General features: G+C 40.8%; 1 protein-coding gene across 14 annotated transcripts in view; it reads left to right on the top strand.

Annotated features, from left to right (window-relative positions):
* Positions 1–911: 911 nt before the first annotated feature.
* Positions 912–17,821, top strand: part of TMEM117 (transmembrane protein 117) — a 555,808-nt gene continuing 538,898 nt past the window's right edge. For 4 of the 14 annotated variants that reach the window (XM_028491412.2, XM_028491415.2, XM_028491414.2 and 1 more), the window contains exons 1-2: positions 996–1,179; positions 10,360–10,664. In XM_028491412.2, the coding sequence (XP_028347213.1) occupies positions 10,388–10,664 (277 nt within the window). In that variant the 5' untranslated portion in view covers positions 996–1,179; positions 10,360–10,387. Of the gene's footprint in view, positions 1,180–10,359; positions 10,665–17,821 lie in introns of those variants that run through there. The other 10 variants (XM_028491416.2, XM_028491419.2, XM_024122878.1 and 7 more) reach the window with 9 other exon arrangements.

Raw genomic sequence — 17,821 nt, 5'->3', positions numbered from 1 at the left:
ACTTCTGTTAGCATGGAATATCAGTATGCCGGATAGCAGTTTTTAATACATTATAAACAACCTGTAAATTGAGGTAGCAGTTGTTATTGGGTGTGGATGGAAACAAGGCCACACACATACATGATGGAAAAGACGCTACAACAGGAAGAAAGGAACCTGTTAAATGTGATCAGAGGGTCTTCCTCCTGCATACTGCAAAGGAATCACCTAAGCACTACAGAATGATAGTTTATTGAGAGCTTCAGGCTGCAAAAAGGTTAAAAATTGTGCTCCTGTGTGCTTCCGTATATATGTGTGCATAAATGCATGTATGCATTTATATATGTGTGTATACATATGCAGCTCACTTCTAAGTGTGTATGAATGTGTTTGTGCATATAAAAGTGTGTACATGTGTGAATATATTAGCATATGTTTTGTGTAAGTCAGACAGGCTGGAAAGTAAGTTTCAGACTTCTCAGATCGTCGCGGGCTCTGTCTCTTCCCACCCCCAGCCCTCCACGCCACCAATAGACAAAAGCAGGAAGGATGCCCTGTGACCCGACCGCGTTAGAAAGTTTGCAGCTCTTAGAGGACATTCCACCTGGGAACCTCATTGGTTGCCCGCAGGATGGTGGGTTTTATAAGAAGTCGGCCGATTCCCCCCGCGAAGAAGGGGCTGCTGTTGACAGGCTCGGCTGAAGCCCTGCCGCCCCCGGCCGCTACCCCCTACCCCTCCGGGTACCGAAGTCGGCCCCCGCCCGCCGCCGCCGCCGCCACCGGCTCTGCAGAGGGACCGGCCCGGGCAGCTCGGCTGCGGCGCACGACCCGCGGGCTGGAGTCGGGCAGCGGCGCGGGCCCGAGGGGAGGGAGCGGGAGGGCAGGGGCGGGGGCGGCGGGAGGCCATGCCCCCAGCTGCGGAAGCTGCCGCACAGCTGGAGCCGGCGCAGTCTGCGCGGCGCTGTCGCCCTCGCGCTCCCGCTGCCCGGCCCGCGGCCGGCGGACTTTGCGGAGGGCCCCCGGCGTAGGCGGCGACGGGTGTGGGCCGAGCCGGTATTTATAGCTCGGTGACAGCTGCGGTGGCAGCGACGCCGCCGGCCCGTCTCGCCGCGCTTTCCAGCGAGGCCGCGGGCGCGGCGGAGGGCTGCGCTCCACCGGGTCTCCCGAGTGCGGACGCCCCGAGCCCGCGCGGCCCCCTTGGTGAGTACGCGGCCCGGGCGCCCGGCGCGCCTCCCCCGCCGCTCGGTCCCGCTGCGGCGGAGCCCTCCCGGTCCGGCCGCCCTCAGCCGCGCCGCCTCCTCGTCCTGCCCGCGACTGCGGCCCCGGCCGCGTCTCGCGGCCCGCTGCCCAGCGACTCCTCTCCTCCCTTCCCGGGGTCGGCGCGCATAGGGGCCGTGCAGTGCCCGGGAGGGGGGCGCGCACCTGCCCTCCAGCAAAAGGAGGAGGAGGAGGGCTAGGGGAGGGCTCGGGGCTCGGGGCGGCGTGGGGGGCGGGGGACCCTCAAACTACCGGGATCCGAGGGTGAGGATCGTCGCCAGGACGGACGGTGAACTTTCCTCGCTTCAGGGGTTCCTAGGATGAGAACAGAGTAAAAGCCCCAGTATTGTTCGTTAATTAAATTAACAGGTTGTAGTTCAAGAGTGTTCGCCTTAAAAAACAAACCCCTCCAAACCCCACAGAACTTCAGTGTTTGGGTGTTTACTGTCTTCATCGTGATTAATAAAGCTATTTGTCGAGTCCTACTTTTGAAAATGCCAGAGGCCCACAAGTGTGTTTGACTCGTGGGTCCACTTTGGCTGCCCTTATTCATTCTACTCTCTGTGGAACAATAAGCGAGTGTACGTGTATGAGAGAGAGATGCTAGTAAACATCACATGCTTATTTTAGTATTTATGTGTAGGTAAAAGTCTCATGAACAACATTTTTTTTTCGAGTAAAAATATGTTGAATAAATGTATTTTCCCCCTAGTTATAAATGATATGTTGTTTGAAATCCAGAGAAGGACTTCCAGGAAGATTTCAGGGTTTTGTTTTGTCTTCAGAAAAAAAGTTCTTCCAATTTATTGAATGTCAAGTGTAGTAGAATCCCTGTAAAAGCAATTTTTGTTGTAAAGTATTGAATTTTTGCCATGCTTATACTTTCTAACTCTATTCCTTCTCCCCCAATCTTTGTACTTAAAAGGTAATTATGGATTTTGACATTTTGACTCAGATATTTATTCCCACCCCATCCCACCTTCACCTGATCCTTGTGATCAGAAACCAGTACTTGTTTGTTGTATTTAATTTGCTTCTTAAAACTGTCAGTCAATTAAAAGCAATTTCAGATATGAATGAATTTTATTTTATTCATTAACTGTTACTTTATTTGGTGTTGTGTTTAGAATATGATCATGGCAATTAATGTTTTATCATCAACACATGTAATGAAAAGGAAGTCTAAATATTTTTAAAGACTTCATTGGTGATTATTTTTCAACTTTAGGACATGAAAAGGACATTTTGATCAAAATTTTGCCATTTTGATGGGAAGTTGGCTAATGTGTTAGTTCAGAGAGAACCCCAGAGCTGCTTTGCTTTCATGTTTTCTATTTTAAACACTTGCATTGGTTCAGTGCTTTGTTATCCCAAAGACTGAAGGACAATAGCAAGGGAAGAACATAATTTAAAGGTTGAAACTATGTGAAGAGAGAGTCTAGGAAGTGATTTATGGATGCGATCCTCTAAATTAGCTAGGGTACCACAAATACAATCCTGGTATTTGTACAGAGCCACTTACGGTGGTTTCATTGATTGACTTAAAAGGTTGATTTTTATTTAAAAGGCTGTGTGGTCTCTTGCATTGGACTAAAAGTAAGAAGTTCCAATTTTACTTCTGTTATTACGGCTGTTTGTATTTTTAAAACCTGTATTAAGCACTTGCATTACGTAAAAATACTGTGTGTCATCCCCTCATGCCTGCCTGCCTTTTCACCTAACAATTCAAGATAGTAAACTAAGACCTATCCTTACCTCAGGACTGGTCCAGGCAAATATATATTTGGTTTTCTCACCTTCTGACATTTCTTATTTTACAGACTTGGATATTCCATTATCCAGAGTCTGTTCTGTCTGGAATGGAATATTCAGTGCTTTTTTCTCACCCAAGGCTGGTCTGTTATCCAGCCGTCATCACACAGTTTTTCATTTACTCATCCATCAGCAAAGATTTATTGGGTGCCTACTAGGTGCACATCATCACCTAATTCTTACCCTTGCTCCCTCCGCATTGGAAGTTTATTAGGTGTTATACTTTTCAGGGTAGGGAATACACAGTAATTAAGAGTATTGACTTTGGGGTAATAATAAAGAGGTAGTTCTCTCTGCTTCTGCCAGTTGGTAGCTGTATGACCTTGGGCAAATTATAACCTTTTAAAATCTCTATTTCTTCACTGGTACATCCGAAGGTTTGGTCTAAATGTTAATTCCGATAATGCATGAAAAATGCTTGCCAAGAGCCCAACACATAAAAAGCACTACAAAATGTTAGTTGTTATTATGTTGCCTGTCTGCTCCAACAGTGTTCATCTCAGGAAATGCATTCCCATCTCAGGAAATGGCAAATCCATTCTGGGGTTTGCCAGGCCATGTCCACATCCAGTCTATCAGTACATCTTGTCATCTCTTCTTTTTAAATGTATCCAGAATCTGATAAATTTCCAAGCATCAGGCAGAGTGGTCAGATTGCATCACTCTCTGCTTCCCATCTCCCACAGGGTGAAGCCCACATGGTAGGATGGCCTCAAGGCCTGATGGTGATGCTGCCTCCCAGACCTCTAGTCCTTTCATACTCCTCTGCACCCACACTCTGTCCAGTCACACTAGACTCCTGGCTGTTCCTTAAATGCACTAATCATGCACCCAGCGCAGGCCTTCACAATTGGGAGTTCCCTCTGTCTGGATCACTCTTTCCCCAGATATCTGCTTGCCTCGCTTCCTTCTTTCACGCCTGGGCAATTGTCACCTTGTAGTGAGGGCTTCTTCAACTTCCCTCACTCCTGACACCCCCTATTAACTTTCTCCTGTTTTAATTTTCTCCAGCAACTTATAACTTTCTAAAATACTGTGTGTTTCATTTTTCGCTGTTTAATGTCTGTTTCCCTCAGTTGAGACTCTAAGATGCAAGGCAACAGGGGTGTGGTCTGTTAGTAACCTTCCCACATAGGCCAGTGCCTGGCACAGATAGACAATTGGTAAATAGTGAACAAATGAATGACGAAATTATGGAATTGGTGTGGAATTAACAAAAAGTGGACTTCACCACTTTCTGTGTATGATTTTAGACAAGTAGCTTGACCTCTCTGAGCCTCATTTTCAATATTTGTAAAATAAGGATGATATTCATCCTCTATGTTGTTATATTAAAATCCTTTGACACTGAGAATAGCATGTGAAAAGCACTCAGTAAATGTAATATAGAGTTGATATTATTTTCATGCTCATGTTTAATGGGAATGACCAAGAGACACTTGTATTTTAATAGTGGTCCTCAGGGTAGGAAGTTCCTGAAAGTGACCAGGCACTTTACAAATGAAATCTCCTTTAGTCTTCACTACAACCCTATGAGGAAAGTACTTGCATTAGGGTTCTGCTGGTGAAGAAATGGAATCTCAGGGCGGTTAGGGATGCCCTCAAGGTCACGGAGCTAGTGAGTAGCAGAGTCAAGTAGACCTGGACCATATTCCTCCCACCGCCATTTGTTTTGCCTTCCTGATTCCTTTGATCATTTCTATAAAGTCATTCTAAAGGTGTGATTTCACCCATTAAGAACACTAAGAGGTAAAATGTGATATAAACATAAGCTATCATTATTTATCTGTTAAGGAAACAGTATTAAATAATTTAAAGTTCTGTCTGCCCTTTTTATAGGCAATTTTAAAAGCGATGATTTCCTAGGGATTAAATGAAATGATTGTAAAACGTGTTCTGTTAACTGCAAAGAACTTTACATACATTAGCATAATACTATAGCTAGGTAACTGAAGAAAATAGCCTTTAACTTTGTCTTGTACTAATACAGCCAAGAAGTGTCCAAAACACAGCTGTCTGCTGCACAAAGTGCATACTGCAAAAAATAAAGCACAAGAAGTCTTTTTAAACATTATTATTTAGGAAATAACACTCAAGGTGCTGGAATAAATTTCACACTCTTGGAAGAGTACAGGCGCAGTCATCTTTAATAAGCCCTTTGACAAGAGCTAAGAAGGGTTACAGGTGAATTTTCAGACATAAATACCAAGGAGCTTCAAAAAATTTGGAGAAATTCTTTTTTTTATCCTAGAATAGTGCTCCACAATGAAAATGACGTTATTACCTGGTTAGGTATCACTAGATGCTAAGACCTACGTTAGCAGAGCTGGGCTTTGAGGGAATTTTACTTGGCTAGTAACAATGTCTTTTGTATAGCATATTTTATTAGTTCTTCAAGGACTTTACCATACGCATTCATAAATTTTTTAAAATAGAAGTGATATGCTCTATCTTGATGATACTTGTCATTATGCAAAAAGTTATCACCTGACCCAGGGTTCCTGCTGAGGAAACATGAAATTCATACTCCTGAAGTCCTTGAGTATTTTCGCTTATTTGTAAAAATCCTGATAAGTAAGGAAGGCAGGGTACTCTTGGTGTAATCAAACAAATTATTACAATTATTAGGGTGTCGATGTTGTCCAGGTCCAGGACCTGCTTATCTTTTACATAAACCATTGGAGGTGCCTCCAGACTAGTCTCGCCATTTTCATCATGCCTCATACCAGTGGATCATTTTCCAAGCTGGCAGAGAAATCTTTTTAAAACCCTGCTCCAAACAATTGTACTGCTCTTCGGATCTGAAAACTTTGAATCCGTAGTGTCTACTCAGTAAAATACAGAACAGTACTTTTGAATAATCTTCCTTGAACTGGCCCCAAATTATCCTTAACTCTCCCAGGATACTCCCAAGTGCTCTATGTTCCAGCCACACAGAACTACTGATACATCTCTGTGCCTGTCCCAGATAGCCCTTCCTGTGCCTTTGCTCAGCTGATCTTCCCAACTTGAGTGTAATTACCCTACCTTCCATTTTTCCATTCTTAGCCTTTAGTACCAGGTGAAATACTGGCTTGTAGTAAAATGCATGACGTTTCTAATATCTACTCTAAATATTAGTCCCTCTAGAGTTGGAAACCATGACTGAAGGCCTATGGATTATCAGACAGTATATAAAGTTTCAGCCTGTAGTTAACCATCATCTTTGTCACTGCTATTATGTGAAAAAGCAGAGGCTTCCAAGGTATTGATGGTGGCATCTACCTAATGATGATATTATCAGGAGAGAGAATTGAATGGTGTGAATTAGTCTAGTTCTCAGAGGTGCAGTGTTCTCCCTAAGCAGAGGTGGAAAATCACAGAATGAATATCAGTGATGCATTGCAAAAGGACAGTCAGATCGACTCAACTACTTATACTGATGTTCAAAGGAGAAGGAAAACATTCGAAGAATCCCAGTTCTTTCTGATCATGCTACCAAGTCAGTTTGAATAGTAATAGTAGACTCATTTATCCTACAAGTACTTTGAATCTTTTATATCCGTGGGCTTTATTATTAGGAACTTTCTAAACAACATGAAAAGGGCAAGATTTTGGAATTTATGTCTTCGCGTGGGGAAGATGTAGCGTAGAATGTTGAAGCCACGTAGCTTGGATTTGAATGCTGGCTGTGGCATAGGCTTGTTTTGTTCTGTCATGCAAGTTACTAAACTCAGTTTCAACATTGCTTACAATAGATTATCTCTTCATTGGACTGCTATGAAATTGAAATGAGATGTCTGTAAAGCTCATTAGCATAGTGTCGGCTGTATGGTTAAGTGCTGAATAAATGTTAGCCTTAGTAATAATGATAACAGTGCAGAACCTGGGGCTGAAATGACATAGTAACTGTAGGGGTGGGCATGGGGTGTGTCAGTGTTTGTTCCTGGCTGAGTCATCCTTGCAGTCTTTGGACTCAGCTGTTCTTCTCTTCCCTTAGTGGAAGGAATGGCAGATTGCTCTGCCTTCTCATCTCACCCAAATGAGGGGACTGATCTCCGCTCAGCTTATCCACTAGGTGCTTACCGATTACCCACTATGAGCCCACCACTTTGCTTGCTCTGAAAGTAAACAGCCCCTCCTCTGGGGACTTTGTGTTCTAGTGAGGGAGACAAACACATAAAAAACAGATCATTTCACTATGATCTGCTAAGAGCTAAGCTAAAAGCACATTTATTTATGATAAAAGCTCAACTGTGGTAGCAGAATTGAATTTAAAAAAATTTTTAGACTGTGTACACAGTGGAGCATTGTCAATTTGAACAACCTCAATCCTGGATTATTAGCATTAGAGTCACCAAATGGTTGTATTGATCATCAGGATGCTTTATGGGAACTACAGAGAGGAAAGCAGTTTTGGTGCTCTGGATAACAGGCCGAGATCACTTGGCAAACTTTTGGCAACCTTGTGTATGAAGTCAGGAAGTGGAGATAAGCACAGGTGTTGTTTAAGCTATGATGTAGGTTTGGAAATTTGGGACCCTCTAGGAGACATCGCTTCCCCTTTAGAGTATGAGGCAAGAATAAATAACCACATTTAGCATAAGATAAAAAGACCAAATGATCCTGTTCACTAAGCTAGTGTCTAAGTCACTGAATCTAGTTAGGGGAGATGAAGACTAAGCTGTAAACACGAAGGGAACTATTTATTGGAACAAACTTCCGGCTTCGTTGCGGTATATTAGATCAAGGGCTAGGAATGGATTTTGATTGAAGTGCTGGCTCTTCCACCTGCTAGATATGCAAATTAAGTAGGCAGCCCCCGCTCTGCTCCTTTGTTTTCTTACTTGTAACATGGGAATGATAGTAGCATTCATAGCATGCTGTGGGAATTAGGATCTCTACTAGGGCAGGATTGTTGTTCAGTACTATAGTTCTCTCTCTTGAAACATGATAAATATTGGAGAGGAACAGCTGTCTCCAAATTTTTTGAATGTTGTAATTCAGTTTGGACATGTGGACATTACATAGCCCACAAAGCAAGGTTCTGAAGTTAACAACAACAACAATAAAATAAGTATATGCCAACTCTCCACAAAGCATTTATTTAAAAAACAATCAAGGTTATATGTAGTCAGTGTTCTAAATCCTGCTGCCTTGCTTGTGTGTGGGTGAGGAAGGGAGGTGGTGAGACAATTACACCAGAATTCCGCACTGGTAGGAGAAGCAATGTGGAAACCTGTTAACTTGTTAACTGACAACCCTGTCCAGTTCTGGTGGGCATGTAGGAACTATTCCTGCTTCAGGACTCATTGGCCTTGAGGTGTTTCTATGTATTCTCTTCTAATAGTGGTCTTTCGACATTTCCAAAGATGTTGCATAAAATCAAATTGACAGCTGACCCATTCTGGCATTCTAGCATATTGAATACTGTGAAAATGCATTATGTGTTTTTTCTTCACCACTCTCTCTGCTCTCTTTGGTGTGAGAACCACACAGGTCTTTGAGTGATGAACCTCACATAAAAAAAAAAAAAATCACCATTCCTTAGTGATCTGGGCTACAGATGCTGGGAACAGATATTTTGGAATATTCATGAAGATCACAAAGGACTTGAAATTGCTTAGAAGGTTTATGAATCCAAGGCACAGTAACTATTTGTTGTGCTAAATTTTACTGCCAGTTGTTTTGGGTGTTTACATAGCTTTTCTAAACTAGCTAAGCCAAGTCTTCATTAGCTTAGATTGTGGGTTTACTTGACATTCATCAGCCCAGAATGCTGGACTGGCACTTGGGAGCCAGCCTTGGAGCCTATTCTCAGATCTTCCATTGACTTCAAGTTACTTCAGGTTTGTGACTTGCTCTTTGTATTTTTAGCCACGTGTAAAATGAGAATTTTATTATTATTATTATTATTACCCCAGATTTAATCAGCTTTCTTGCTGGGAAAAAAAGAGCTATAGCTTAGTCTGAGCACCAAATGGGCTCACCAAAACTGAACCCCAGAATTAGATAGACTTAATGACCCAGTCCCAGACCTGATGGACCTAGACAGACTTGTGTTCCTATGGGCAGGCTGGCTCCCAAAGAGGAAAGAGAGAAGAGCTGAGCAAGACTTAGGGGGTGGGGCCTGGACATCAGCATTTTAAGAAAGCTTCTGAACTCGAAGTGTACATCCACGTTAGGGCCTAGCCCTTTAGGCATATCACATATTTTGCAATGCCTCTGTGCCTTTGCATATGCCTAGACTGAGCATCCTTGCCTTCTTCACTGGGGAAAAAAAATCCTACTGATCCCCCAACCTCCAATTTGGGTATGTCCTCCTCTGTGAAATCTTCCCCTTCCTCTTCACTTCCTACAGGCAGAGTTGCCCAAGCTCTCCTACGTGCAACTACTCTGCCATAGACTTAGCTATTTCATGAACCTTATTCTGTGTTGAAATTATTTGGCAAGTAGACTGTGAACATTTTTGTAAAAGCCCCCCCCCCAACACACATTTTTGTCAATGTGAAAAAAAAAGAAAAGGTCTGAAAGTATATCCATCGAATTATTAAGGGACCTTAACTCTGAGGAGAGGGCTTTGGTCAGAGGAGGATTTTTTTTTTTTTAATAAATCAATAAATACATTTATTTATTTTTGGCTGCGTTGGATCTTCATGGCTGCCTGCGGTTTTCTCTTGTTGCGGGCGCAGTGCGCGGGCTTCTCATTGCGGTGGCTTCTCTTGTTGCAGAGCACGGGCTCTAGGGCTCATGGGCTTAGTTGCTCCACGGCACATGGGTTTTTCCCGGACCAGGGTTTGAACCCTTGTCTCCAGAATTGGCAGGCGAGTTCTTAACCATTGCGCCACCAGGGAAGCCCAGGAGGATGTTTATATTTTGTTACTGTGTCCTCAGTTTACCTCTACATTGCTTTAATTTTTAAATGATACGTATTATGAGTGTAACATAAAAATGATAATCTAAAAGAGGAAGAGTGTTGCATTATTTTTTTGCTGTATATTGCCTCCTGAGATGATTTTTACCTATCATTTCAGTCATCATCCCAATTTTGGACCATGATCTGCCCTCTCATGTCCCTCCCTCTCCCCCTACTCTTTCCAATACTCTCCTTCTTTCCTAAATCCCCATAGATCAGAGATATGATGAGATGATGGGGAAGGGACAATCCTCATTCTCACTATCTTACTATCCTCAATCTCAGGCTTGTCTTGGTGCCATAAATAGGAATAGGTCTTTTCCTCTCTATTGAGCTGTTATAAATCTGAACAGATAACAGGAAGAGAGAGACTACTTGTTTTTCTGCTCTAACCCTGTGTATCTTTTCTTATGCAGGTAAACTACGGAATTGAAGTTTTGAAGGATGGGTAAAGACTTTCGTTATTATTTCCAGCATCCCTGGTCTCGGTTGATTGTGGCTTACTTGGTGATCTTCTTTAACTTCTTAATATTTGCGGAGGACCCAGTTTCTCATAGCCAAACAGAAGCCAACGTTATTGTTGTTGGAAACTGTTTTTCATTTGTAACAAATAAATACCCTAGAGAAGTTGGCTGGAGGCTTTTGAAGGTGCTTCTATGGCTACTTGCCATTCTCATAGGACTAATAGCTGGCAAATTTCTGTTCCATCAGCGTTTGTTTGGTAAGTACCCATGAAATGTAATGTAGATAATGATTTAATTCTATACTCCAATATAGAGCTTTGTTATTGCTAAATGCCAGTTTAGAATGCATTTCAGTTTGCCTTCCAGCCTTAATTAGTTATGTGCTGTTGTAGCTCTGGTTCTTCAACTGTTCTGTGTTTAATGGTGTACTTTTCTATGGCCTAAGGAATATTAGCATGACGTAAAATTAGTTCTAAACTTAATTTTAAAAACTGGTGTTACATCTAAAATGATTGTGTGTGTAATCTTATTTAAAGAAGACATGTAAATAGCTCTTTTCCCATAAGTAGTACCTAAGTATGATATCATAAAGGGTTTGTAAATCATAAAGAGAATGCTTCCATATCACACCACATTCTCATTAAAGTAAGTTAACCATTGCCCATATATTTACACATATTGTTCATTCAGGGAATTAGAACAGGAACTCTTAACTTTTTCCCCTCATTTCTTTCTTTCCTTTTTTTTTTTCGTTTTGAACATTGGCTTTAGAATGTTTATTTTGAGCCTGATCAACCACGGAACAGTATTATAGTAAGGAATCTCTTGATAGTAAGCAACAGAAAAAGAGACTAAATTTGTTTAAGTTTAAAAGGTAACTTACTATACGGGTATTGGGATATTTCACAGAGACCAAGAGTAGAATTTGTTTTGATAATTGGGATAATGGAAACAGGGGCTTGAATTCTACCAGGATGTTTTTTGTCTCGACTTCTCTCTCATATCTGCTTTATTCTCCTTTCACACTGAAGATCAGTTTACATCCACTTAGAGAGACTGGCTTGACTCTTGGTCCCAAGTTTAAACTCTTAGATTTAAACGAAGTTGACCCAGGTTGGGTGTGGTTCCTACCTCTGGCCCAATCGATTTTGGCCAGGAGGTGGGTGCAATTTATTCAACAAATTCATTGGTTACTTATTATGCCAGGCACTATTCTAGACATCGAATCAAAAAAGCAGGGTATCTGCCCTCATAAACACATCCTACAGGAGGGAGAAAGGTTCTAAACAAATAAATGTATAAAATGCAAAGAGGTGATAAATGCTATGGGGAAAAAAAAAGTTTTAAATGCTACTGGGTCAATTAGGGAGAGAACTTAGCAATGAAACTTTGAATTTAGCAATTATAAGATCATAGGTGACCTAGTGTGGATATTTTCAGTCTAGAAGTTTGGTTAGAAACAGATGGCAATGGTTTAGGGAATAAACAACAAATATATATGCATACATACACATAATATTATATATATATTCTTCTCAATCTCTACTCCTCAAACTGTTGCCATCTGTTTCTATTGCATAAACATATAAAATGTACATATTTATATTATAAAATATGTAGTTTCAAGAAATTTGATGAGGAAATGGAAGAAGGAAATGGGAAGTAGCTATAAATGGAAAAAAGGCTAAGGGGAGATTTTGTTTTTCTTGTTATTTTTGATGATGGTGATTTTATTTGAGGAGTGAGATTAATTGATCTGCTTGTCATGGGGGAAGAAGCTAGACTGAAGTGCAGGTAAAGATATAGAAGGAAGACAGCATCTCTGAAGGTTGCTTTGGCCTGTGACTTAGGACACAGGCCACAGACAGTGGCCTTAGAGAGGACAGGAGGAGAGACCCCGGTTCCTCAGAAGTAGTCATGAGTGAGATCAAGGTTGGTACTCTAGTGGGTACATTTGAGGTGGAGGAGGAGAGAGGTGAGTGTGCTCCCACCTGGTGATTTCTGTTTCACTACGAGGAAGGAAGAGCTAAAGATAAAGATGGAGGGATTGATGAGCAAGGGACTTAAGAAAGTGGTCCAACTTCGGAAGAGCTACTCTAGGGAATATAGATGTGAACTGACTAGGACAAATGAAAGGGTTACTGATGATCACCGAGGGCTGAGGTGGTTAGTCACGATACATTTGAATGATACCAATCTGAATAGTTGAGCAGCTTTCTCTGTGAGAGCTCAGTCACCTGGAACAGAATTTGAGTGATTCACCTGGTCGGGGAATACTCAGGCTTGCTGTACTGGAAACAAAGGATGGAAAATCAATGGAGAGTTCTAGTAAAAGAGGTATTGATTTGATTAGCAGGGGGTTCTGGCTGTGTGTGGAAAGGAGGTGAGGAAAACAGTGGTTTCGGAGGAGTGGGCAAGGGCCTGAAGATTTGGATGAAACGTTAACAGGTGAAATGGGGGTAAGAGAAGGGAACGGACTGATGGGTGTGGTTAGATGGCATGTTGGAACAGAAGTATAGCCATTCTTTAGTGGTGATTCCCAACTAGGGTGTGTTCTTTAGAGAGTGGGTGCTAAAGTTAAATGGAGAGATGGGGGTCATTGACACAGAGGATAACTGGGAACTGGGTGTGAGCTGGGCCATCCACCGAACATTGAACAAGCATGGTGTTGTTTATAGTAATCATATGGATAGAAGAAGTCAAGGGGAGGGGGTAAGCGAGAGACAGTCAGTTTTCAAAAGTGGATGAAGGGTGCTGAGCAGGCAAAACAATAGATGTCCATTACAAGCAATGGCTGGATGCATCTGTAATCCATTCCATAAACTTGCTCAGGGTAGAAAGCTAAGGCAAGCTTAGACCAAAATATACAGTTTGGAGAAAAGTTATCAGCCTATATTATAAAAGACTGAATGAAAATCATATGGTGGAGTCATGATATTAATAATAAGGGCAGATCATTTGGTTTTGTAATTAATACATTTCATTAAGTTATTCTATTGCTGTCCTATCTCTTATACTAAAATCATATTTAGTCATGGCTTACTTTTTAATTCTCTTATTGGTATTCAGCCCTGAAAAAAAATCATTCTAGATTTCAAGTAGTTTATTGACTACAGATTATTTTAAAACAATGCAAAAGTGTGTCCTTTTTTTTTATTTTGGCTTACGATAGGTAAGATTTTATAATATAGTCAGCTTTATCACTTCTATTTGGTAAGTTACTTTTTTCTTTTTTTCCTGTTATTGAAAGTCTATGAAATCATATGGGGTATTAGAGAAGGGATGGTAATCTGCAAATCTTGGTGATAACTGGCTAAGATAACTGGACTCCCGATTGAATTTTCTACTGAACTCCAAACTGGTCTTCTCCTTCTTTCTTTCTTCGTGGCCATTGTTTCTTCCTTCACTCACAAACTGTTATTAGTCGTTTGCTAGTAATAGTTCTCTCCTCCTCCAATTCATTCTAGATTTTGCTACTGGAATAATTTTTTTACATGACTAAATGGCTCCTATCACCTACAGAATAAAATCTAAACTCCAAAGCATGTTATGATCTGCTCCTGCCAGCCTTTTAACCTGGTCTCTTAACATTCCATACTCTACAGAATTATTTGCTGGCTCAAACCTGCTGTCTTCTCTTATGCCTCTGTGCCTTTGCATATGTGCTTTCCTATGCCCATCATGCTTGTCCTCTTCTTGTTAACTTGGCCTATTTCTCTTTTTCCTTCATATCCAAGTTCAAGTATTATCTCCTCTGTGGTATTTTCTCTGTCTCCCTCCTGTCAGACTGAAGTTGTCTTTTCTTCAGTTCCCATTTGTGTCCACTTGCACCAAAGCATGCACAGCAGGGTGCTCTGGAGCTGACAGCCAAGCAACCTTAGGGAAAAGAACCCCAAATTTAATACAAGCGCACACATTGTCCTCACTGGCTTGGAATGTGATAAATGATTCCACCCTTGTCCCCCACAAGGTAGTATTTGTAAATAATTCACGTTTTTAAAAGGCCTTACTTAACCCTTTAACGATTTGTAGATGCAAGCTGGTGGTAGGTGGTGGTAATGGTAATGATGGTGTATGTATGTTGAGAGGAGTGGGATTGTTCACTACAAGCACAGAAATTTTTGTTACAGAAATTGGAATGGTTTACAAAATAATCAGAATCATTTTGTGTGATCAAGTAAACAGTTTCTTTTTTTTTGTAATTCTCCAATGAAATGCCAAATAAAAATATTAAATAGAGTGCCACTACCGCTTTCATTTCATTAACTTGAGTCTTCCCTCACTTATTTTATCATGGAAAGTCTCTTCTTTGTAGATTCCAAAAAGACGACACAGTATTGCCGTTTTAAAGCATGCGTGAGGAAGAGTGAATGATTCTGTGATTACATGATTTAATCCAGTTCATTGGTTATAAATTTTATTTTATTTTTTGCGGTACGTGGGCCTCTCACTGTCGCGGCCTCTCCCGTTGCGGAGCACAGGCTCCGGACGCGCAGGCTCAGCGGCCATGGCTCACAGGCCCAGCCGCTCCGCGGCATGTGGGATCTTCCCGGACTGGGGCACGAACCCGTGTCCCCTGCATCGGCGGGCGGACTCTCAACCACTGCACCACCAGGGAAGCCCTAAATTTTATTTTTTATAAGACATGAATATTACAATGCTGTGGCTATTTACTTAACGACATGAAACCCTCTCATGATTTATAATTTGTAGTGGGATTTGTCCCAAATAAAAATGCTGACTCTTGCAAATTGGAAATTGCTTTTTATCAGAGACAGAAACGATTAAATGCATTTAAAACTATTCCCCTCTCACCTGTGCTGTATGACTGGAATAAAATGACAGAGTTGGTTTTCCTACATAGTAGCACTAAACTTGTAAGACTTCAGGCTGGTCACAAATCCCAAATTTCCCAAATGCAGAATATAATTTAAGAGCACATGTGAAATGAGAATTAATACATTTCAAAAAAATTTCTTTAGGTTTAACACTGAATCTTGTTGAGGTAAGTATTATATCAGGATTTATGAAAATTAGATTCCATTGGAATATCAGTTCATACTTTTCCAGTGCCTCTCTTTTCAATTTTTTTGGATGATTCCATTGTTTAAAAAAATAAGCGTGTGTTCAAATAATGCATCCTACCCTTTTGGAGGATTATACATTTGGGATATCCATGAATAGAGAAATCTAAAATTATTATGCTGATAAGGCTTACATAGAAAGGGGAACTTAGTTTTTTGAGCTTATTGAAGAAATCATTTTTATTCCAAAAAAAGAATTGAAATGACTTGCAAAAACATTTATGTTTAATACAATCGGAATAGTAAATGAGTACCACAGAATCAAATATGTTTTGATTTCATGAGTTTTGCTACCTTGTTGGTTTTGAGCTTCCTTGTAGGCTGGGCAAAAGGGGAAATGTGATACATTACATAGCTTTGGATATCAGAAATGGTGAAAATTGCAAGTTTCACAGGGGAATTTTTCTTTGCACTAAATTCTGGAATTTCTTGCCCTAAACTCTGGTAAGGAATTTTTTTTTATTTTTATTTTTTTTTGGTATAAGACACACTGCATGGTGAAGTGGCAAGTGCAGAAATGGATTTCGTATTCTTGTGTTTTAAAGCAAACTTTCATAAAAGTTTAGAGTATAACTTTTAAGCATAAAATAAATTTGTGATATTGTATTCACTGAAAGTAATTCTGTGAAGGGCAGAGTGATCAGGGTCTAAATAATGCCTTCTGATTGAATAGCTTTATCTAGGGATGGATATTAGAACATCAAGATTATGACAAATGTATTTCTTAAACAGACTGCTCTTGCTATTTGTATTCCTTCATTTCTTTTTGTTTTTTAACATGTGCAGAAAACCCCTATTAGTTGCACTTTTCTTTTTAACATAGATGAAGGGCAGGCCGACTCAGAATGCTCTGACAGGTATAGTGTATAGAAATGATGCTGGACCTGTTCATATGCATAGTTCCTGTTTTGAAACGTATATATTCATGTATATAGTTATTTGCCTAATTATTTCATTAATGTTTCATGTCTTAGCCATACCATAAGCCTCACAAGGGCAGGGATTGTGCTGTGTTGCTTATCACTTAATCCTCAGTGCCTAAAACAATGCCCGGAATGTAGTATTATTTGATAAATTTGAATGAATAAATAAATTAATATTCCTTTGTCTTTTACATGTTATCTTTGCCAGTGTTGCCTTTTTATTGTAAGCTATAGAAGAGTATTCATTTGTTCATTTATAAAATATCAGACATGGTCTCCGCTCTCAAGGAATTTAAAATCTGGTTAAAGAGATAAGATGCATATGCATGAAAAATTAATTACTCTGACAATACAAGGAAATGCACATCAAGTATCAAATGTACAGACTGTGAGAGCTGTGGGAATTCAAGAAGGGAGGTCACGGTGGGCCAGGAAGGGGAAGGAAAACTTTGCTGCCAACGTGGGATGTAAGGGAGTCTGAAGCATGAGTGGGATTAAAATAGTCAAATATGATGCAAAGAATTCATTACAAATTTTAGGTCATGAGGTAGATGATGTGAGCAAAAGAGATGAGAACAGTTTAGAATTTTTTTAGAGTGGGGGAAAACTGAGGAGGTCATGCTCATTTTGACTGGAGTGAAAGGTTTGTGTTAGGAAAGAGCGGGAGATGCAATAGCAAGGTAGGCTGAGTCTGAATTCTTTGTCTTTTTAGGCCAGTCTTGTACTTTGGTCTCTCTCCCTTCTACTGCAGTATTTGGATCAAGGAAAGTATTTGAACAAGATGGGAGATGATGGCAGGATTAATCTTGAAGCAGAATCTAGAGGGAATTGGAGAGGGAGAGGTTAAGGGAGTAGAAAAGAGTAGGAAAGTATTTTTGGAGCCTTGTGCAGTCATGCAGGCTTGAGATAGTTCAGGCCAATCTGGAATAGGGGTGGTACAGTGGGCATCAGGGTGGTGATTCTCGGAACCTTGTGAAGCTTCAACAGCTGATGAGATGTGAGGAGGTGAGAGTAAAGGTGAAATTATGGGTAACTAGGAATATTGGGATGAGTGACTAAGGGAGTGATTATCTTATTAAAAACAGAAAGACTCATTAGGAGAATGCAGTTAGAGAAGACAATGAATTCAGTAAATGATGGGTTGAGGTAATGAGAACATAGGCAATGGCCCATTTACCTTGAATAGTGCTCTGTACAGCACAGTATGGATTTATTTACCTTAATCCAAGCCCACCATTTCTTATCCAGACCTTGAGACCAGACATGTTTCAGACGTCAGTGCATGTGCTTACATTTAGTAGCTTGCCCTATGGGACTGAGGGAATACTCCATCATCAAACACATCGATGTGTCTGTAGCTGAATGTATATGTATATGTATATGTATTCACATGAAGTGGTGTAAAGG

The sequence above is a fragment of the Physeter macrocephalus genome, chromosome 6 (genome assembly GCF_002837175.3).
Source record: "Physeter macrocephalus isolate SW-GA chromosome 6, ASM283717v5, whole genome shotgun sequence".
NCBI lineage: Eukaryota > Metazoa > Chordata > Mammalia > Artiodactyla > Physeteridae > Physeter > Physeter macrocephalus.
This window is presented reverse-complemented; position numbering and strand designations above follow the sequence as displayed.